Genomic DNA, 22,055 nt, shown 5'->3' with positions numbered 1-22,055 from the left:
AATTATATAAAATAATGTGTTCTATTAATAAAAAATTCTAAAAAGAAAAAGGTTCAGATTATCCAATAACACACAAAAGAAAATTTTGATAGAATACTGTTGAAAGGAAGTAAGCAAACTTAGTTTTGATATAAAACCAAAAGAAAAGAATAATTATTATCATTTATATAACAATTGCAATATAAATATTAGAAAGAAGTGGTGTGGCCATCGATAATTATGGAAAGGAGGTTACAAAATACATGTTTTGACCAATAGATGGTAGTTATGGAAATACAGTTTTAATTTCAATTCAGTTTAAAAGTATTATGTTTTATTTTCTTTTAGATTTGATAACATAGAAAAACAATTATTAGACTCAACATATATCAATTGGTCATACTTGTGTTTTAATAGAATATATTTTTTAATTAAACAATAACTTTATTCTAAATGGTGGCTCCCAAATTTTAGGCGATATGATGTGGTGGTTACAATCCTTATTGTGTAGTGGTTAAGTTTAAATTTCGTTTAAAAAATAAAGGCCCAACTGATTATTAAGCAAAAGGAAGGCACAGCCGATTATTAAGGGAGAATACATGATATAAATGAATAGTGGTTACCGGTTACATAGCTTTATTATAAATTGATGCAGTTATACAAAAACGTAAAAAATTTAAGTTGCACCCAATTAATATCAATTGGTCATACAAGAGTTTTAATAGAATAGATGAATATTATTGATGCAGTTATAAAATAATCAGTTTTTTAAAATTAGTTGGATCCTACTTTTATTAAGCGGTGACACTATTGTTTTAATAGAATAGATTATTTTAGTTATGGTTTTTCCAACGGGAATTCCAAAGAGCGCGTGAAAAGAGCCTTTTTGACGTTGACGGTCATGAAAAACGCATCTCGTTCTGACACATTCTTTCTCTTAATTAACTTCTTTAATGATTTAATTTATTTCTCTTAATTGGTCAAAACTTTTAACTGCATGTGTATAATTAATTGTAATTTATAGATATTGCTTCTCTCGAAATTACTAGATGACCATACGATTTTCTCGTTGCATTATCAATCAAAAGATATCCGTAGTTCAAACGGAAACGTTACTAACCAGTAACTGGATTGTGTACTATGGTTAATATTATGAGTCCCTACTCCATAACAAAAACTACAGGAAAACAATCTAAACGTAAAGTAATTTAACATCTCACGAAGAAGATAACGCGAAGCGTTAAATATATAACCCGGTATCATTGATTTGTAAGGTAAAACAATTTTATTTAGCTAGATAAGTATTGTAAAAACCAAAAATAGAAAGTAAAGAGTTAAAAGAGTGTTAACAAATGCAAAAACTCTTCGTTCAACCACTAACAGTCACTAAATCACTTAATTCTCTTGAGACTTTTATATCTCTCTCTCTCTCTCTCTCTCTCTTTTATTCCCAAAGCCAAATCAAAATTCAAGGATTCTACCAAATAAAAATGCTTCTTATTTCTATCGTCATCGGAATCTTGAATATTTCTACGTGACATGTTTCTTTCCTCCTTGTTCGTTCATCGTTTGTTTCGTCACACAAAAATGGGTGCAACGCTAAACCTTGTGTATGCCGTCACTATCATTCTCTTCACAATCTCGTCAACCTCACGTAAGTATTTTGAATTCATTTTTTCAATATAACATTTTACATTTGGTTTGATTTTTTTTTTCAGTAAGGGTTTTTGATGATTAGTGATAAAAATGATTGCAGATGGGTATGATCCTTTGGATCCGTTTGGTAAAATTACCATCAAATGGGATCTTCTTCTGTCGTCACCTGGCCATCACACGGTAACTCTTCTTTCAGCATGTGTTTTGTTTTGATATAACAAATTAGAAAACTATGTGTCTAATTATGGGACCCGCTTGAGCCTTCGAGAATGTGTATTAGAATATGGGTTTATGATCAAATACACCAGATAAATAACAAATTAGAAAATAAAAACACTGATAAACATAACATTTACTTGAATAGTGTCCTAATCTTCAGTTTTAGAGGAAGAAGTATACTCAATCGTTTGTTTTGTTCCCTATAAAGTTGGATTCACTTTTTACCTCTTCACGTTTTGTAAAGTCCCATTATTTAGTAATATAGCCCTTGTTTAATGAGGATTTAAGTGATTTATAAGTGATTTTTTTTTTTTTTTGTAACACCAAACTTATATTAAAGCTCAAAGAGCAAAAGCATCAAAGTTTACAACTGAACCAGAAGATCTCGGAAACACGCTCGGCGGTAGAATGAAGTTAGAAAATAGTACAAAACAACTAAAGATAGAACCATCGAGGGGCGAGTCATGCTCAGCGAAATGAAGAAACCCAAAAGAAAACTCCACTTTTGTTCCCATGGCGATTGTTCGAAAGAACAATTGATAGTCGAAAACGACGTTGATACACCTATAAGCAGTTGGAATGTTGAGTGGCAAGAACTTTAGGTGAGAAGCTCTAGAACCGTAGGCAACATTGACAGTCCGAAGTCCTACCTCTAAAGAGGCGCTAAGGATGAAGTTTGATGACATAGATGTTGATATAAGTGGTTCCAAACCTCGGAATTCGACATTACCGTGTCGAGCCGAATAATTTGTAACCGAAAGAGACCTAAGCATACAGTCATTACACTCGTCTAACCCCAACATGTGTGAGCAAATAGCGGATAAGAGGTATAGTAGACTCTGTGAAGAACCGTCGATGTTTGAGACGGCGTAATGTGATGGACTCGCAGCAGTGATGTAATTAGTAATTCTGGCGAGTCCACACTCTTGCACAATAGTTCCAGCGACGAGGAGATTGGGAAAGCTACTCCGACTTTGTGAAGAACCGTCGATGCTTGAGACGGCATAGTGTGATAGAGACGCAGCGGTGACATAGTCATGAGCAATTCTGGCGAAACAACACTCTTGCACAATAGGTCCGGCGGTCACTTGGAGACAGAGATTTAACCAATGTAGCTTAGCTCCATAGAAACCTTGGTGAGATGGGGCTGCCGCGATGTCGGGTGTATAGTAGAGACGACGCAGAGGTGAGACGATTCTCTTGACTATTATCCATAAAGGGGCATAAACTGAGATCCAACTGAGAAAAAGAACTCCGATATTACCGTATCGGGATCCATAGCTCTCGTCCAAACCTGAGCTAGGCCGCAAGTCCATAACAACACAATGAAAGCTCACATCAATAGATCTGTTGGGATCAAGCTCAGAAACGGCGGCGTAGCTGCATAGACTGGTCGGTGAGGGTGCGGTAGTGAGACAGTGAAGCTCCGCTTCTGGTCTTTCGTCTGAATAAGACGCAAAGTGTTGCGGTGGAATGTCATCTCGTTCGGGTTTGACACGAACCGGGTGAGAAATGCTGAACCAAGGAAGCGGATGGTTAGTGGCAGTGGATAGTCTTGTAGATCCGGTGAGCTTGCACTCAGATTGAGCAGATCCCGTGGTGGTGATGGGAGGAGCAGCATTGACGGAACGGACCATCTCCATCGTGACTGGTGAAGACTGGTGAGTCTTTCTTGTGAAGCTGGCAGCGGGGCTTGAAACCTGGAAACGGCGAGCGGCGGTGTCTGAAGTAATCAGCGAGTTCAGCCACAGGAGGAAGAGCCATGCCGAGAAAAGCTCTATCAAACTGTAGCTCCGTCGAGACACCATGGAGTCATGCCAAGCAGGACGGAACAGAGACAACAGAAGAAAAAGACATAACATGAGATTGACGAAAATAGAGCTGAGATGTGACAAGAGGTCCCGACGCCGGCGAGCACGAGCTCCTCCGGCGCCGGAGAGGAGTGGGAACCGAGTAACCTCGATAATCGTGCCTGGGAGAAAGCGGCTAGGGCGAACTCGTCAGAAAACTTTGACAATGTGTCAAGTGATTTTTTTCTAAAGATTAAAGATTATGCGTTATAAATATTGATTGCTATTTACTAATAAAACTGTACACTCTTCAGATTTCAAAACCTCTCATTATTTAAATAAGCACAAACTAATGCTTGGAATATTCAAAAATGATGCTAGGTACAAGTAAAACTAGAGAACATGCAAGAGTACCGTCACATTGATAAGCCAGGATGGAAGCTGAGTTGGCATTGGGAAAGCAAACAAGTGATATGGGACATGAGAGGAGCTGAGACGACAGAGCAAGGCAACTGCTCAGCCTTTGCCTCCAGCGGAACACTCCCTCACTGCTGTCTCAGACGACCAACCATCGTCGACCTTCTTCCCGGATCTCCTTTCAACTCTCAAGTCTCCAACTGCTGCCGTGGAGGCGTCTTGACTTCTATGTCACAGGACCGCACCAATCACGTCTCTGTTTTCCACATGACCATTGGAAGCTTCCCTGATGACTCTGGAGAGTTCACTATGCCTTCTAATTTTGATATAGGTGTCCCTGGTTATAGTTGCGACAATGCTACTTCAGTGACTCCTACTAAGTATAGTACTGATAAGGGTCGTCGCAAAACTCAAGCATTAGGTAAATAAACCCATCTTCTTGACATACATTGTCGTATGATATGTTATGAACTTGATGATATGCATTTTGTGTTGATGTTGAGAGCAGCAACATGGGAGGCAGTGTGTGTGTACTCGCAGTTTCGGTCATCACAATCACCAAAATGCTGCGTTTCACTCTCTGCCTTCTACTACCGCAACATTGTTCCTTGTCCTACCTGTAGCTGCGGCTGCTCTAGTTCTCATTGCGTCAAGTAATGATTTAACAAAATCTTCATTGAGTTCTTTACGCATCATGTCAATGTGATCTTCTTGTTGGCTTGTTCAGGCCTGGTGAGATGCCGCCATATCTGGAGCAGAAACATGATCCAGAGGAGGAAGTAACGCCTGTGGTGGAGTGTACGAAACATATGTGTCCCATACATATCCACTGGCATGTCAAAGTGAACTATAGAGAGTACTGGAGGGTTAAGATCACAGCAACGAATCTCAACACAATGAAGAATTACACTGACTGGAACTTAGTTGTGCTTCATCCCAACTTGAAAAGTGTAGAACAAGTCTTCAGTTTTAACTACAAATCCTTAACACCATACCACAATGGCATCAGTAAGTAATAAAAAAGTTAAAATACTTATTTTCCTCAGATCATCATCACATTTTCCTCTTGGTTGTTTGTTTCAGATGACACGGGGATGTTTTGGGGAGTTAAGTTCTACAACGATGTGTTGCTTCAAGCCGGAAAGATTGGGAATGTGCAAACAGAGTTGTTGTTAAAGAAGGATATGGGGAATTTCAGTTTCAGGGAAGGTTGGGCTTTTCCAAGGAGAATATTGTTTAATGGTGATGAATGTGTTATGCCTTCTCCAGATGATTATCCGAGGCTGCCCAGTTATGCTTCTTCTGCTGCTTCTAGCTTTGCTACAACCTTGTTCTGTTTTCTCCTTCTTCTATTTGTTTGATTGAAGCGTTTTCATTGGACCTGCACTGTTTTTTTTTTGGCTTTTTCATGAACTGTTCAGTTTGGTAATGAAAGCTGATTTTTTTTTTTGCATGAAAGATGATTACTACATTAGAAAGCACGTAGTATGACTGGAGGGATGATCTTGCATCATTAGCAACATAAATCTTATACATTCAATTCAACTCATCACTGATCATATCACAAGTGTTTTTATTGTAAATTTGTAAGACTCTCTCATCTATGAATTAGAAAGAATAATTTTGAGAAACTGGAGCAGTACGTTGAGATTCCAAGCGACAGTGGGATATCATTCATTGTACAGCCAAAGATGAAAGCATTGGAAATTGCTGAGAAGGCAAGGGATACAAATCGTGCAATCCTTAGTGGAAAGTTTGATCAGGTGAGCGAGTGACTCTCAGTCCTGGTTTGATTTGTTCTTGATGCGATCGAACAAGTGAAAGGTATTTTTACGTTGTGACTGCTGAACTGATCATGGAAACGCAGAGGACATGGTTAAAGAGGGATCCCAGCCTGCTTTGGATAAAGGAGGGAAGCTTCAGATTCTAACTTCTCACACACTCAAGCCAGTAAGTCTAATAATCTCTGCTATCTTTTAAACTTTGGACTAGATTTGTTGCGAGATTATGGATATTGACTGGAATGTGTGCTGCAGGTGCCAATTGCCATTGGAGATCCTGGATTGTCTCAAGGAAAAATCACTTCCGAGTCCATCAAAGTCAAAGCCAAGGTGAGGATCTTATTTTGTGCTGCTTTAGCCACAGTGTCATCGCTCGCTTTTTTCTAAATGCCAAGTTAAAATTACTGATTTTAGCTGCATCTCAAGTTTTACACGGTTCTAACTAACCATAATAATATCATCCGAAGACATTTTACACCTTACAAACGCTGTTTCAGAGAGAGCTGAAACTGCGGCTTTGTTTCCATCTAAGGAAGCTGAAGAGGAGGTTATCTAGGGAGGAGATTCAAAAAGTGCCAGATGCTACGGAAGAACCAGAGACTTCATAAGTGGTGGCCCTAACAGAAGAGCCAAGTTTAGCAATCAATCTATCTATAACTTGTTTGTTTGTTTATTTATATTATTATTAAATAAGAGAAGGCTCTCTGTTTGATGAAAATATTCGGTATTTCATTTCCATGATTTGTTTGCATGCAAGATTATTTTTTACGTTAGCAAGAATACAAGTTTTCTTTATCTGCTGTGAGTTTTGATAATTGAACATAGGGCAGTTTTTGTAAAACTATAACATATGACAAAGTTTTAGTAACTCAAATCTCCAAATGAACGCACCAGTACAAAACACTTTGATTTTGGTTTGAATTATGCATCAAAGTTTCTTTCTCTTCCAAATAGTCTCTAGCCGAAACTAAATTTTTTAATCAAGAGATCAAATCACAGAACTTGAAAGATTGTGTACAATTAAAGGAGATCTGACGTATTCAAATTTCTTGACCATTGCAAAGTATACAAAAGAGTATCACAACCTTTACAAAGTCATTTTACTCATACAAAGTCAAGCTGCGTCTCTCCTTAAAACATAGAACCAATACAAAACTCAAGTACGTAAAGATTTGACGTTTACGCAGAAGCTTCCATGGAAATGGCTTCGACTTCTTCCTCTCCAGTGGCTAGTTTAGCTTCTTTCTGTTTAAGAGAATCTTCGACGACATCAGCTTGTTTCAATGCTTGAGCTCGGAACCCGACCATTAACTCCTCTGCTTTTTCAAGCGTTGACAACAGCTCCCCATAGCGCGCCTGCAGTCTCCGTTCCGTCTCCTTTTGCTTTACCACTTCTTCCTCCAGATTCTTCTTCCTGAAAGATGCAGCCATCTCTTCTTGCCTCTTCAATGCTTTAAAGCACTCCACTTCTGTTCCACCAATCTCAATCTGCTTCAAACTCGCCTCTATTTGGCTCCACACGGTCTCTGCCCTTTTCTGTCAAATGGACAAACAGCAAATCATCAAATATTACACCATTTAGGGTAAGAATTAAGATAAAAGGCAAGATGGACTAATATTCATACCTCATGACCCTTTGTATAAGTTTTATACTTGGCCTTCATGTGTTCTGCCTTCTTCTCATCCTCTTCCATCTTTTTCTTCGCATTCTCCATCTCCACTTGCAAAGCTGCAACTTTCTCTGCCTTCACAGCAACACTTGAGGGCCCGTAAGCATTTCGAGTGGGGAAGTACATGATCTCCTTCACGCAATCGTCGTGAGCTACTACGAACTCGTCAAATGTCTTGCTCTCGTTTCCCATTGCCGCGCAAAGATATTGTGCCTCCTCCTTTATCATTTTGTCAGCCTGCCAAAAATAACATGGACAATTATCGTTAGAAACCCACTATTCTTATACCAGATTAAAGATGTTGCTTCAAACCAAAGGCGGATATAAATTCATGTGCATAATATTTATCAAGTACCCTATCGGCCTATCCATCCAAAAACCAAAAGCAATCTAAGAACTCAACTCAAGAGGTAGCTCAACAAATAAATAACAAAGTAAACTGAGATAAAGGAAGATATTGTTCATATTCATACCTCTTGGATTTCATTTTCCTCAAAGTCTTCAATTGCAGTAACTTGAGAACCAGAACTGTTAGCACGGTTCTTGGCTCCTTTCTTTTTCTCAGCTTTCTCATCAAGAGGATACTTTGCATTATCATGCTCCAGTAACTGTAGAAGCTCCTTTCTTACCATTTCATCTGCATCATCAACTGGACTAGGAGGAACAACAGAACTTTTGTCTCGGTTGGCTGAAAGCAACGAATTCCTAATTAGTTCCAACGAAGCTGCTGGAGGTCTTGGAAGATCTCTCTGCAAAACCTTGGACCTTTTCCTCAGCAGCGCTTGGTATCTTGCTTCCTCCTCAGCCTTTTCCCTCGCAATTCTGTCTGACATGTCTTCCTCAATTTTCTCTTCTGGCTCTTCACTTTCTTCTGGAGGGGGTTGTGCAACTATTTGGTATTCGTTCTTTGGCTGAGGAAGCCCAGTAAGACCAGAGCGTAAGCTCATCCTAGCTTCCTCTCGTCTCTGCTTCTCAAGTTTTGCACTTTCGTGCATGTCCATATCTTCATTTATGTGAAGTTCATCCCTGAAGGGAGTACCTCTGGGTGTCATAGCAAAAGAAGAACCCTCCCTTGATGGTGTCAAGCCAATTCTGGGGGTAAGACTAGCACCACCAGGCGTCATTGATGGAGTCAGCATGGGATTAGGGGTTAGCATCTCTTTCTTCCTCGGAGTGACCCCAGTAAAGTCAGAAGGGTGCAACTCAGGATTATCTCCTCCTAGCAAAGGTGTCTGAGAGTCTCTCAACCTAGCCAGATTTTCAGCTTCCATCATAATAGCATCACCTTTACCAGCAGGAGTTCTTTGAGGCGTCCTCATGGGTGTCATTCCTTGCCTTGGTGTTTGCGAGTAATTCGCCAAAAGCGCACGCGTAGCAGCACTACCTTCTGTCATCTCCTCATTCCCCGCAAGAAGGTCACTAGCATACCCCATCTTTGCAATTTCCTCTAGCTCGTGGTCTGAGATCTGCGGCGGTGGTAACATCAGCTTCGACCTCTTCCTAACAGCCTCCGGATCATTCAGCTTGTTCGCTTGCAATATAGCCGCAGGAGCATCCCTTCTCTCAGCAATCTTATTCCTAGCAACATCTTGCTTCCGCAACTGTGCTTCGACATCAGCCCTTCTTTTCCCTTCAAGATCCTCAATAGTCGTCGGAAACTTAACTTGGTCAGCAGGACGATCCTCATCCGCAGTATCGTAAAACCCAGCAGGCGCCCTCTTCTCAAAAGGAATCTCCGCGTTATAGTCGATCCCCTTTCGCTTCCTTTTCCTATGGCTGTTCCCAATCCCAGCTGCTTTCAACTCTCTCCTCTTCTGCAGAGAAGCAAGCCTCCTCGCTTCCTCGAGTTGCTTCTCTCTAGCTTTTCTCTTCGCCTTCTTTCCCCTAGTGTTAGCCAGCCTCGCTCTCGCTTCGGAAAGCATCTCCTTTTCGTCTTCGTCCATGTCCACTGGATCAGGACGAGCAGGCTTTGACTCCGGATTAGGATCAATCTCGCCAGGACGCAGCTTCCGCGGATCGTCCGCTGCTTCGTAATTCTCGTCCTTAGTGCAAGCCGCGTCAAGAAGCTTCTCGTACCTCTCAAGGCACTGAGATGGTGTGCGTCCCACAATGGGAGCGATGGTTCTCCACTGAGTAGGCAAAAGCTTCGCGAGATGTAGAAGCTTCTCGTCTTCTTCTCTGGTCCATTCAGTCTGCAATCAAATCACACAAACAAAACTCAGTTTATAATTCAACTATAGATCCAAAACTAGTTCCCAGATCCAAAGGAGTATCTAACAACCACTAACCTTTTTGATTGAAGGATCGAGCCACTCGTACCAACGAGCTTTGCACTGTTTGGCGGACTTACGAACGAGAAGAGAGGAGATCCGAGCCCATTGGTTCTTACCGTACTTCATGACGGCGGCTTTGAGGATCTCATCTTCGGTGTTCTTCCACACACCTCCCTTGATCATAATCCTCATCTTCGCTCAACTGTTTGTTTGTCCCCAACGCACTCAAGCTTAAAGGAATGTGAAGCTAATGCTCGCGCAAATCGGCAGAACGAAGAACTGAGGACGGAGCGAGCGAGAGAGAGAGAGAGAGAGAGAGTAACCCTAGATTGGGGTTGGGGGAGAAGAGATTGAATCGAACACGTGTCCTTTTGTTTTAAATTGTTTTTTTTCTAAATTAAAGAAGAAGATATTTTATGATAGGCCGACTAAAAGCCCAATGGGCCGCGATAAGAGCAAAGTGGTTCTTCTTCGAGACGCACACTCTTTCCTCTGAATGCGAAGAGCAGAGAAGAGCCAGGGAGAAGCGGAGTAAAACCCTAATGGTGAAGCTCACGGCTGATTTGATCTGGAACAGTCCTCACTTCTTCAATGCCGTCAAAGAGCGAGAACTGGAGCTACGAGGTAAGCTTGTTATCTTTCCCATTATCATTTCGGGGTTTCTGTAACCTTAAACGCATCTGCTCTCGCTAATCCTTTGTATTTTGCGATTACAGGCAACAAGATTCCCGTGATCGAGAACTTGGGCGCTACTGAGGTACCTTCTTGCTCTGCTTTTTGGCTTCATGTTCTATCTAGTTTCGTTGCTTCATTGCCTATCATTTCAAGACGAGCTTGTGGATGCGATTGGGTGTTTTAAAGTCTTCCTGTTAGGTTTCGGCTCTCGATTATTTTGAAAATTCATTGAAAGGAAGAGTCTTTGATATGCTGTTGCGTTTTTAGAACTCTTCTGATATGCTGTTTTAAATCCCCTTCGTGTTATGTTTATCGTGTTGGATTGCTTTCAAAAGGTTAGCTCATTTACTTGTGTTGTTTTGGTCGCAGGACCAGTTTGATACAATTGATCTTTCGGATAATGAGATAGTTAAGCTAGAAAACTTTCCACTCCTCAACCGCTTGGGAACTTTGATCATTAATAACAATAGGATCACCCGGATAAATCCCAATATTGGAGGTAACTATCCTAATAAAATGTGGATTTTGAATACATTGTTTGCTTCGTTGAGTAAGCGTGTTATGTGTGTTTTATGGTTCTTCTTCTGCAGAGTTCCTACCGAAGCTGCACACTTTGGTTCTTACTAATAACAGGCTTGTGAATTTGGTTGAAATTGATCCCCTTGCTTCCATTCCAAAGCTCCAGTACCTTAGTTTACTGGATAATAATATCACCAAAAAGCCGAATTATCGCCTGTATGTGATTCACAAGCTGAAATCACTTCGAGCTCTGGATTTCATCAAAGTCAAAGCCAAGGTGAGGATCTTTGCTTTATCCACTGGACCATCTTTGCTTACTCTATATGCCAGTTTAAAATTACTGCTTTTGCTGCATCTCAAGTGTTACACTGAGCTAACCCTAATATCTTCCTCAAAGCTGGACATAAAATATGATTTTTATGTTTTAGATTCAAGTGAAGATGGCATCTTCTGTTGCCTTGAATATGAATAATTGTTCTGCCTCTCCCTTGAGCTTTTAGCCCACCATATATCCGTAATTTATCTAACTATTTTATAAAATGGATTAATAACCGCACTCTTGGCAGTAACACCAACTAGTGACTTAGAAGAGGCAAAAACAAAGACCAGATTTACCTAACAATCATTGTTTCCCAACAGGAGAGAGCTGAAGCTGCGGCTTTGTTTTCATCTAAGGAAGTAGAAGAGGAGGTTAAGAAGGTATCTCGGGAGGAGGTTCAAAAAGTGTCAGATTCTACAGAAGAACCAGATACTCCAAAAGTGGTGGCCCCAACACAGGAGCAGATTTTAGCAATCAAGGTGCGATCGCTGATTTGTTTCTTTATTAATATTAAGTAAGAGAAGTGTATGATGTCAATATTCGGTTTTTAATTTCCATGATGGTTCCAGGCTGCAATTATCAACTCCCAGACGATAGAAGAAATTGCCAGACTCGAACAGGCTTTAAAGTTCGGCCAGGTTCCTGCAGGCATGATAGTTCCTGATCTTGTTCATTCCAACGTAGCCACAAAAGACGGGAAGCCTTCATCTGGTGATCCCATGGAGGTAGAGTTCTTATCATGAAATTTTGCTCCTTTTACTTCTGCTTAGAAAAACTTTTTAGGATTGAGATCTAAGTAGACCATTTTGGAGTTCTATTACATTCATTGTTGCAGGTTGTTTAGTTATCCGAACTAGTGTGACTGACAGTTTTGATCTCTTTCTTCATTCTTTTTACTTTTCTGGACCATGCATAATAAACACTTTGCTTGAACTGTGATTCTGTGAAAAGGCTAAGTTAAGTGAGAACCAATATCTGTAATTTCTTAGAATTTGGAACTTGGAAACAGTATTGTGCTAGGCATTAAAGTTAATGTTTATTGTGCGGTAAAAGTCGTGAAGAAATTAGGATGACTATGCGATTGGTTTGCTTGACAGGTTGATGCTGCTGCTGTTTTATTTTCATAAAAAAAAATCATTCTCATGGTTGTATTATGTACTTAAAAAAACTCTCTGCATTTACTGCCCTGCAGGAATAGAAAATACGGCAGTTGCTCCTCAAGTCGTGGTCGCTGCTGCTGGAATGCTCAGCAATTATTTCTGACAAGCTTCACGATCCTGTTAGGTTCTCGTCACATCCTAGGAAACTGTAAACGACTTCTGCTCAAGAGAGCTGTTTTTGAACCCTTGAAAAGAATGATATAAAAGATTGTAATCTTTAGTCTGCACACATATTTCCCAATGTTATTTTCGCGTTATACTCTTCTCAGTTTTATATGGCTTTTCATCGATCGATGTATCGTTTTAGTGAGAAACTTGATTATTGATAGATGCAGGCCATGTTACCCCGTTTCTCAAAAGTTGAAACCTTCCCTCTTCAAAAGAGCCAGATGAAAGGCGCTCCGAGAAAATAAAATTGGGGAAAACAAAGCATAAACAGAGCACTCTTGCTGCGTGGAAGCTTCTCGGTTTTGTATAGGAGAATAAAGTCTACAAACAATGGCAATAGAAGCCTGTCGTTGACTTAATAAGACCCCGGCTACAAAACTTCTCAGTTTCTTTTCCATGATTGTTATCCAATGCCACAAAATCATGTGATTTGGTTCAAACAGTTAGCTCTGTAAATCATCACCATATTCAAAAAAACAAATAAACGATGAATATGAGTACAGCACAGCACATATACTGAGCCTGAACCTGAGACTGAGCCAACCAATGTTTCTATAGCTCTTATTAATTTTTACATTCACACTAATGCTTTAAGAAGTAAGAAGGTGGATTCTTTGCTTTTCTGCTTCCATAGCTTCACATAGTTCACAAACTCACACAGATGGATTTGATATCCCTTTGCATATGTACATATCTCCTGAGAAGCGAAGAGATGATTGGATAACTCGGTTAGACGGACACTGACATTGATAAAAAGCTAGAGATATAAAGGTTTTAAGGAAAACACTATTAAGAGAATGTGGATTAATAAGACTGATGACAATCACGAAGGTGTGAACTGTCAAAGGTAAAACTTGTATACCTGATTATTCAGAAGAATCCCCCTTGGGTTTAATTATAACAACAGGGCAGTGCACATGGTTGCTGCAGTAGTTGCTTACACTTCCCAAAAACATCCTGTTGGAAAGAAACCAAAACAAATACTGAATTCAACACTGGCAAAGATGTTACGGACCGTGAGTTGAGAATCAACAGTCAGAAGTGATCAGTAAGGGACAAGTCATTCAGCAAAGCAACCAATATCAAACGCCATTTGATTTTTAATTTGTAGTTTTCATCAGTTTACCACCACAGAGGCAAGATACTACTGTGTGTGGAAGAAGAGATTGTTGGTACCTCTTAATGCGGCCATGAGCCCGAGAACCAATGACAAGCAGATCAGCGTGCAAATTCTCAACAGTCTCGCAAATCTTATACTTAGGATCACCAACCACCACTTGCGTTTTCACATTCACCTGAGAGGGTAAGTAAATCATCATCACAACGTTTCTCATCAAATCAATAAACTTAAATAGATCACACACAAGTAATATCTCCATATTCTAACTAATCTCTAATGGATATCAAGTATATGTCACATGTACGTACTCACCGATCTATCTGCAAAAATCAGACGAGCGTGATCCATGATAGTATCTGTGATCCGTTTGTGATGTTGTTCGATGGCAGCGGTGAAAGCAGGAACCTCTAGACCACCTTCATCGCAATGTTATTTCAATAGTCAACTCAGCAAACACAATATAATTAAAGATCATATCATACACAGTCGCAAAGTCTTATTAGTAAGGAGACTCAACTGGGACCACCGAAAGGTATAGTGCCGGGGCTAACGCCTGCAGCAACAGAAGGCGAAGGCTGGACATGTAGGACAACAAATGATGACTCGGAAGAAGACGATGAGAGCTTGAGGTTGTCCAGTGCCCACCTCAGAGCTTCCATGCTCACCTCGCTTCCATCTACCGCCACGACAACGCAAGTCAAGCTTCTTCCGGACATATCCATGACTTCTTCAAAAACTCAAATCTCTCTTCTTCTCTGTTGCTAAACTGAGTTCCAAGTTTGTATGTTTCAACGATGGCTTCCACGTCTCCACTTTTTTTTTTTTTGTTTTTAAACGAGCTCACTGCGAAGACTAAGGGTATATATGTAATTTCGTAGGCTGGATTATTTTTAATAAACGGTTTAAAGTTACATACGCGCGTGGAGTACAGACGCGGTGGCATTCGTTGTTTGACTTGTTTCGTTTTGGCGTTTCTCTCTCTCTCTCACTCGACCCTTCGATTTCCGATCGCAAATCTCCGATCTCCGGCTTGGATTCTCTGTTTCCCCCCGGAGAGGCTTCCTCGTAGCGATGAAGAAAGGTCTCGAAGTCTTCGATTTCAACGAAGAGGACGAGCTCGCCGAGTCCGCTTCTGGAAAGTTGCTGGAAAAATTCACAAACCCTAGCCCGTCCATTTCTCCGGTTCTTCAACGCCAACGAGTCCAAAGCGGTAAGTTTCTCCTCTCCTTCTTCCGTAAAGTGATATAGATTTTCTCTCCCTAGTTGAGACGAGTTAAACTAACCTGAGAATGATTTGAACTATCTCAATTTTTCGCAATCTAGTGTACAATAGAACGAACACTTGATGCTAAATGCAATATGATGATTTGCACTATGCCTCAGTTTGGTTGTGTATGTATTTATATGTATTTGTATCATATATGAATGCTTATTAACTTGTTTAAATGCTTTCAGTTTGCCAAGACAAATCTGCTCAGAAAGAAGAGCTGGAAGGTGCAAGCTGTGCAGAGGCTGCTACTTCTGTAGTCGATGGTCATTGTGAAGATGCTCCTGCTTTAGTAACAGAAGCTGAGGAGTCCACCAGAGATCATTTGATGGAGACAGATGTGGATCATGATAATCAGGGATTGATGTTTGGTTTGAATACTGAAGACCATGTTAAAGAAACAGATGTAGATCACGGACGGGGAAGTTACTCTTGCCAGCCAAGCGCGAAAAGTTTCTACGCCGAAACTTCGTCTTATAGTCAACCCCAGCTGGACTCGCCCCTTTCGGATTCTTCGTCCAGTGTATGTAAATCTATCTTTTATTGCTTTTTTTTTGTGTGGGAGATTGTATTTTAAACCTATTCACATTTGCAGGAGGAGCAAACTGATATGATGTCAGCTATTGATGAAAGTTTGAGTGATCGATCCGCATTGAGTGATGCTTCTGATTCGGAAGGTGATGACGGTACATGTTACAGGCTTTTTCATTATTTTTCCTTATATGTATTCTTTGATGCCCTCCTTCGTCTAACGGGATGCTGATTTCAATGTTGTATGCGCTTACAGATTGGGTGGATGAACGTTGCTCGGATGATATTGAAAAGGTAATGAGTTTCTTGTTTCTCGGCCAATCGCTTTGAAACTTCTGCTAGAAGTGTTTAAGCCTGAAGTCCATCTTCTGTGGTTGCAGAAAGATAAAATTGATTCTTTTGCTTCGTTCAACCCCTATATGACATGATACTACTTTGTGTAATTTTTTTTTTTTTTTGTGATTTGAGTTTTACTTGTTTTACCGCGTTATTCTCCAGCCTGGTTACGAATCTCTTTACGCATGGTTCTATGATTTTTGCATCTTTGTTCGTTGATAACTCAGATTGTGGTTTATATCTGACCTTTCTTTACTTCAGGTCTTAAAATATTTTCACTTTATTGTTTGTGAGCTTAGATTTCATGCCAACGATTATATAGGATCTGGAATATTGTTATTTTTCTTTGCAACGTTTCTGATGGGGCTGGTTGATAGATTATACATCTGGTTATTTTTTTATTAATTAAGGATATTTTTAATAGTGCTTGAATGTTCAAAGTAAGATTTACAGATTGTCAAGTGACGCTTTCCATTTTGCAGATTGACAGAAGCACGACTGTTATCATGATTCCAGAGTATGTTGTACTTAAGGATATGCCTTGTGCTGCATCTCTGGTAATCTTTTCATGCAATGGCATCAAAATAAAGAGTTACCTTGAAAATAATGAAGACGGGCCAAAATGTGATTTTGGAGTTGAAGACATAGTTAGTATTCAGTACAATTGGTACCAAAATGTGAGTTTCTCATTTATGTTGTGCTTCCAGTTTGAAGGATACTTTATGGGCTCATTTTCTATTTTGAATTTATGAACGTCTATCAAATTTACAATTTTTACTGATCATTATAATAGGTTGGACTGATCATTCTCAGAATTCGAGTTGTATTAAAGGATGAAAAATGCCAGGAAGATATGCAACAGACCACAGGTATTCTCAGTTATTTTATATACGCCATACAGCTTATCACAAAACCTTTCCTGCATCAAGTTATCTTGTTGTAACCATACCAATACAATTTAATGTCTAGTCATCTTAGGCACCTGATTCTGTATATTATTTGAAAATTAGTGTCATTGAAGTTCTATATGGTGTCTAACTAAAAAAATTTCTCTGTCACATGTTACTGAATCTTTTTCGCCAAGGCCTCTTATTTCTCGATGCATATGGTCTGGGTTGAGCCTTTAAAGAATTTAGACAGGCTATATAATCGTATATTGGGAAAGAACTATAAATATGATACTACTATTTCATGCTTTCAGTTTGATGTTGGTTCTATTTAGCAGAAATAGGTATTACATGCAATTCTTCAATCTGATAATTTAGTGAGATATTACGTGCAATTCTTCAAACTGAGCCAAAGTAGCATATTATTTTATCTGTCGAACTGCGAGTGGATGTAGACCCGCGTCCTATATGTTCTTGTTTATGATAACCAAGAGTCATAAGAGAAATGTTTATTTAATTTTTATCACCGTCAAAAAAATGTACAGTGGCTTTCTAAACCCCAGCTCTTTTCAACCCTAGGGGATCCCTCTTCTAACTTCTTATATTGCTTCTTATGGTTTCCAGATATTGAGGAGTTAAAGTTTGCAGTTAAAGAACACAATTGGCCTGAGAAACAACGACAAATCAACTTGCTGCATGTGAAATACCCGGCTGTATGGAGCGCTGACCTCGAGTAAGCTTCTAACATTAGGGAACTATAATTGGAAAACACATTTTTCTGCCCACTTAGATTCCGAAAAATTTATTGCATGCTCTGATGATGAGAAAGATTATTTACTGAATTATTGAGCTCAGAAAAATTTTAAACTCTTAGTTCAATCTAGTCACGAAAGTAGACTCAAGTCTGTTAAGTTTAAAGTAAACAAAACCTTTAGTCAAAAGCAAACTGCATATAAAAGAAAATACTTCAGGCTCACTGAGGGAAAACTGGACCAAATAATAGAAGAGGGGCACTTGGCTCATATTTGGTTTTAGTTACACACTGAGCACTTTTTGTGACTTATTGTTCCAAATCATCCCATAAGTGTTTCTTTATTCTAGTGATGACGTGGAAGTATCAGGGGAAAACTTGCATCAACAGAAGCGTTATTTTCCACGGTAAGAGTGTTCTATAGGACCTATACTTGTGTCCTTTTGAAATCAGATGTTGTCTTCTCTTCTGCTTTTGGGGTACAAATTTCTGAAGTACGTCAGGACTTATATTCTATGGCTCTCTAAAGTAGAGTACTGAAAATGTATATTACTGTCATTTCATCTTGAGCAGAATTCGTTTTAGTAATATATGTTTTTTCTTAGAAGGATTGAGACTTAGTTTTAGTAATCAGCAAGTTTGTGAATAAAAGTAATGGGGCAGTTTAAGCATCCGAAAGAAATGAGTGACAGATGAGACATTTCATATTGAGTTGCGAGTTTTATACTGTCCTTTCAGCTTTGATGAACCATTTGACGAAGTTATCTATCCAAAGGGAGATCCAGATGCTGTTTCCATTTGCAAAAGGGATGTTGAGCTCTTGCAGCCAGAGACATTTGTAAATGACACAATCATTGACTTCTATATTAAGTAAGTTCTTAAACTTAATTTCTCTGATGGAATGTTGACATAGTATAGACTCTGCCATGCGTTGTAGTATCTCTCACTTGGTTGATGGTCTCAGCATAATTCACAATTTCACTTATGCAGTTCTTGTAGTCATATTGAAATTTTCTTGTGATGCCAACCTTGTTTAACTTGGATATTAACAAATCACATCTGCCGTTTTGTGTACTTTTCAATTATTCACAGTTATTTGAAGAATCAAATTCAACCGGAGGAAAGACAGAGACTCCATTTCTTCAACAGCTTTTTCTTCCGTAAACTTGCTGATCTCGACAAAGATCCATCGAGTATAGCTGATGGAAAGGCTGCTTTTCTACGCGTCCGGAAATGGACAAGGAAGGTGGACATGTTTGGGAAGGACTACATTTTTGTGCCGGTGAACTTTAAGTATGAAAAATTTATGGCCCTTCTATTATGTTAGATTTGTATTGAGTTCAAATCTGACAGTGTTAAATGCTAATGACAGTCTTCACTGGAGTTTGATAATCATATGTCATCCTGGTGAAGTGGCTAACTGTACAGGTAATTTCACATGATACTCTATTTATTACAAAGTCATGAACTCATGATCATTCACTTAATTATATTATATGTTGTATATTTTGCAGATTTGGACTTCGATGACTCCACAAAAGTACCGTGCATATTACATATGGATTCTATAAAAGGGAGTCATGCTGGGCTTAAGAATCTAGTCCAAAGGTATGTTAGCTGCCTCACAGCCATATTTCAGTTTCGTCTTCTAAGCATTGCATGTACGTAATCTATTTACGTTTCTCACTTGCCCAACGAGATGATAATATATTTTCCTAATACTCTAATACTCTACGTTGAAGAATATGCTGTAGCTCCATGCTCTGATACTTTTGAATTATGTGTGGAACTATATTAATGCTCAAGTTTTAAGCTGGGTAGTGCAAGTTGTTAATAACAACATTTTGCTCATTTTAGTTACTTGTGCGAGGAATGGAAGGAGAGGCATAAGGAGACATCAGATGATATTTCTTCCAGATTCATGGATTTGCGTTTTGTTTCACTTGAGGTCTGGCCTCTAGTCTTTAAATCTTTTTCCTCTAGGCCCTTTTATATATTTTTTTTTGCAGCTGTTAATGATAGTTTATGTGATTTCTGATTTCCTCTTTCTATTTCAGCTGCCACAGCAAGAAAACTCATATGACTGTGGCCTCTTTCTGCTGCACTATCTGGAGCTATTTCTTGCTGAAGCTCCCCAGAATTTTAGTCCTTTCAAGATATATAATGCTTCCAACTTTGTAAGTTTATTCTCTAATTTTTACCTCATGTATATTACTATAGGTCATAGAAGGGTAAATACTTGCTGCGGGGCTTTAGTGATATATGCTACGAGCCCCCAAGAGTTCCAGTTTTCTTATAATATGATGTTGAGTGCTTGAACAGATCAGTTCTGCTTCATACCTTTGGTTATAGTTTTTCATTTTTTCACTGTTGAATAATAAGCTTTGCCAAACTGAATCTTTTCACCCGCAATCATTTCACAGACGCTTGTACGAATAATCAGGTTTCTTGCTATTGGTTACTCTGAAATTATGTTGGCCAGTTGTGTTATCTGATTTTTCTGTGTAGTTGTCTATTTGCAACCCAGTTATCAGGATAGACTCCTCTGCTTGCTTCCTGATATCATGAATTGGATCCAAAGATCGAAACATATAAATATATCGTTTTCTGTAATTTTCAGTTTTCAATAACTTTTAACCAATAGTAATTCAATAAAGTCAATTAATTTTCTTGAAGTTTACAATTTTTTCGTAGAAAACACAAAAAATACATTTTTTTGAAACAAATTTTTTTTCTAAAAAGTCTATCTTCATGGAACGGAGGGAGTAGTTTTTAAATGGAGTTGAACTAGGAGCAGCTGGCTCTGTATTCTTCAGTCTCTTGATCTGCTGATAATATTTTTTCTCTGGTTTTCCAGCTCTATTTGAACTGGTTCCCTCCTGCCGAGGCCTCATTGAAGCGTACTCTAATTGAGAAGTTAATTTTCGAACTCCTTGAAAACCGTTCACGGGAAGTTAATAGTGAACAGAACCAGTCGTGCAAAAGTCAAATGCCCCTTAATAACAATACGGGAATCGAGGTTCTCTCTGGGAGAGGGGGTGTAGATCGTAATGGGAGTATGACACAGACGCAAGACGATCAGGGAATTGAAATGACTTTGCTTGAAAGATCTTCCATGAGGAACATGCAAGCTGTTGATGATTCCGGTATGGTTCTGAGGGATTTATTCGATTCAGGAGCCAACAACACAGGATCATTACTTGGACAACTACAACAAACATTCGAGGAACCATCTTCATTTTATCATCTGGGTAACAACTCATCGGCAACAGAGGTACTACAGAATTACAGAATTTCAGCAAGCTAAAGATCAAATCTCCTGATTATCTGACACAATAAATTTTAATTTTCTTATTTGCCTCTGTTTTGGGCAGCAAGTAGATATGGAGACTGGTGAACAGTTTATGTGTCTGAACTCTGGAGAGGGAAACTTTCAACGCATCACTGGAACTGCACCTCCGAGAGAATCTCCATGGAACCTCAGTATGATGCCGGTGCAGAAGGAAAGTGAAGCTGATTCGTTATCTGAAACCTCAAAAAGTAGTTCTAGTGATTCAGAAGATATTTGTATCATTGAAGACTTCCCAATCCCAATGGAAAGTTTGTATGAAGAAGAAACCGGCGAGAGTCCACCAAGAGAGGCTGTCTCTTTATTTTCTGTAACCCTGGGTCCTAGCACTGACCACAACACCGAGAATGAAGAGCTCGCATCTACTCACGACGAGCTTGTGGTTGTGTCGAGTCAAGATGACAGAGACGAGGCGAAGCAATTTGAGAATGATCTTGGAATTGGTGACAAGACGAGTGATGATCTTGAAACTGGGGAAAAGACGAGTGATGATCTTGAAACTGGGGACAAGTCGAGTGATGCTCTTGAAACTGGGGACAAGAGGATTGATGATCTTGAAACTGAGGATAAGCCGAGTGAAGATCTTGGGATAGTGGACAAGTCGAGTGGTGATAGTGGAACTGGGGACAAGACGATTGAACATCTTGGAACTCCAGACAAGCTGAATGAAGAACTTGAAGTAAAGGAATTGACGAGTGAAGATCTTGGAATTGAGGAGAAGCCGATTGAAGATCTTGGAACTGAGGTCAAGGCGAATGAAGATGTTGGGGATGACTGTGATCAGAAGGAGAAAGAGCCAGTGGAGGAAGAAGATGAGAAGCGAGCAGCGAAACGGCCAAGGCTATCTTCCACAGACGAAGCTGAGGAAATGGAGGAATAGTGACTGTGATATGTATAACTTGTCTTAGGGTCTTTGAAGGTTATACTTTGGAGGATTTATCATTAACTCAAGTTATTTTGGGAAATGTTTATAACGTTTTAGGAAACAAAAATGTCTTTCATCGGGTTTTTTTTTCAGGTTATATCGAGTAACGTTAACATATTTATATAAAATAGACGTATGTAATGAATCTTGAATGAAAATGTAATCTTCCGACTCGAATGTGAATTCTCCATTTTTGGTTAACATATGAACTTAATTAGTTTCATGAGGGACATTGTTGGTGGACACCGACGTGGTCGATAACA

At 39.4% G+C, this 22,055-nt stretch overlaps 5 protein-coding genes across 6 annotated transcripts; 3 read left to right on the top strand and 2 right to left on the bottom strand.

The window, feature by feature from the left end:
• Positions 1-400: 400 nt before the first annotated feature.
• LOC106399761 (COBRA-like protein 6) lies at positions 401-5,511 on the top strand. The gene is made up of 6 exons (XM_022703055.2): positions 401-1,633; positions 1,736-1,815; positions 4,026-4,482; positions 4,570-4,714; positions 4,789-5,069; positions 5,145-5,511. The coding sequence occupies exons 1-6, from the start codon at positions 1,519-1,521 to the stop codon at positions 5,420-5,422; spliced, it is 1,356 nt and encodes a 451-aa protein (XP_022558776.1). The 5' UTR covers positions 401-1,518; the 3' UTR covers positions 5,423-5,511.
• A 1,368-nt stretch (positions 5,512-6,879) lies between these two features.
• LOC106400576 (cell division cycle 5-like protein) lies at positions 6,880-10,156 on the bottom strand. Its single transcript, XM_013840921.3, has 4 exons — positions 9,801-10,156; positions 7,986-9,704; positions 7,468-7,749; positions 6,880-7,378 (listed from the first exon to the last, which is right to left on the bottom strand). The coding sequence occupies exons 1-4, from the start codon at positions 9,975-9,977 to the stop codon at positions 7,022-7,024; spliced, it is 2,535 nt and encodes an 844-aa protein (XP_013696375.1). The 5' UTR covers positions 9,978-10,156; the 3' UTR covers positions 6,880-7,021.
• A 47-nt stretch (positions 10,157-10,203) lies between these two features.
• On the top strand, positions 10,204-12,720 carry LOC106400577 (U2 small nuclear ribonucleoprotein A'). Its single transcript, XM_013840923.3, has 7 exons — positions 10,204-10,409; positions 10,502-10,542; positions 10,830-10,959; positions 11,051-11,256; positions 11,619-11,777; positions 11,868-12,023; positions 12,491-12,720. The coding sequence occupies exons 1-7, from the start codon at positions 10,328-10,330 to the stop codon at positions 12,494-12,496; spliced, it is 780 nt and encodes a 259-aa protein (XP_013696377.1). The 5' UTR covers positions 10,204-10,327; the 3' UTR covers positions 12,497-12,720.
• Positions 12,721-13,082: 362 nt separating this feature from the next.
• LOC106400229 (universal stress protein YxiE) lies at positions 13,083-14,624 on the bottom strand. The gene is made up of 5 exons (XM_013840610.3): positions 14,264-14,624; positions 14,059-14,162; positions 13,803-13,921; positions 13,489-13,583; positions 13,083-13,323 (listed from the first exon to the last, which is right to left on the bottom strand). Exons 1-4 carry the CDS (start codon positions 14,466-14,468, stop codon positions 13,493-13,495), a joined length of 519 nt encoding a protein of 172 aa, XP_013696064.1. The 5' UTR covers positions 14,469-14,624; the 3' UTR covers positions 13,083-13,323; positions 13,489-13,492.
• A 37-nt stretch (positions 14,625-14,661) lies between these two features.
• Positions 14,662-21,993, top strand: LOC106401278 (probable ubiquitin-like-specific protease 2B). Of its 2 annotated transcripts, none has more exons than XM_013841764.3 (16): positions 14,662-14,956; positions 15,202-15,536; positions 15,609-15,690; positions 15,801-15,838; positions 16,363-16,557; positions 16,674-16,749; positions 17,392-17,500; positions 17,869-17,925; positions 18,257-18,388; positions 18,611-18,811; positions 18,891-18,946; positions 19,033-19,126; positions 19,376-19,466; positions 19,576-19,695; positions 20,376-20,792; positions 20,893-21,993. In XM_013841764.3, exons 1-16 carry the CDS (start codon positions 14,818-14,820, stop codon positions 21,745-21,747), a joined length of 2,997 nt encoding a protein of 998 aa, XP_013697218.1. In that variant the 5' UTR covers positions 14,662-14,817; the 3' UTR covers positions 21,748-21,993. The 2 variants fall into 2 exon arrangements, with proteins under 2 accessions (XP_013697218.1, XP_013697217.1); XM_013841763.3 differs by having other exon boundaries at positions 15,609-15,699.
• The last annotated feature ends 62 nt before the right edge of the window (positions 21,994-22,055 follow it).

The sequence above is a fragment of the Brassica napus genome, chromosome C5 (assembly GCF_020379485.1).
Source record: "Brassica napus cultivar Da-Ae chromosome C5, Da-Ae, whole genome shotgun sequence".
NCBI lineage: Eukaryota > Viridiplantae > Streptophyta > Magnoliopsida > Brassicales > Brassicaceae > Brassica > Brassica napus.
The sequence above is the reverse complement of the archived record's forward strand: the minus strand, read 5'-3'. Positions and strand labels throughout refer to the sequence as shown.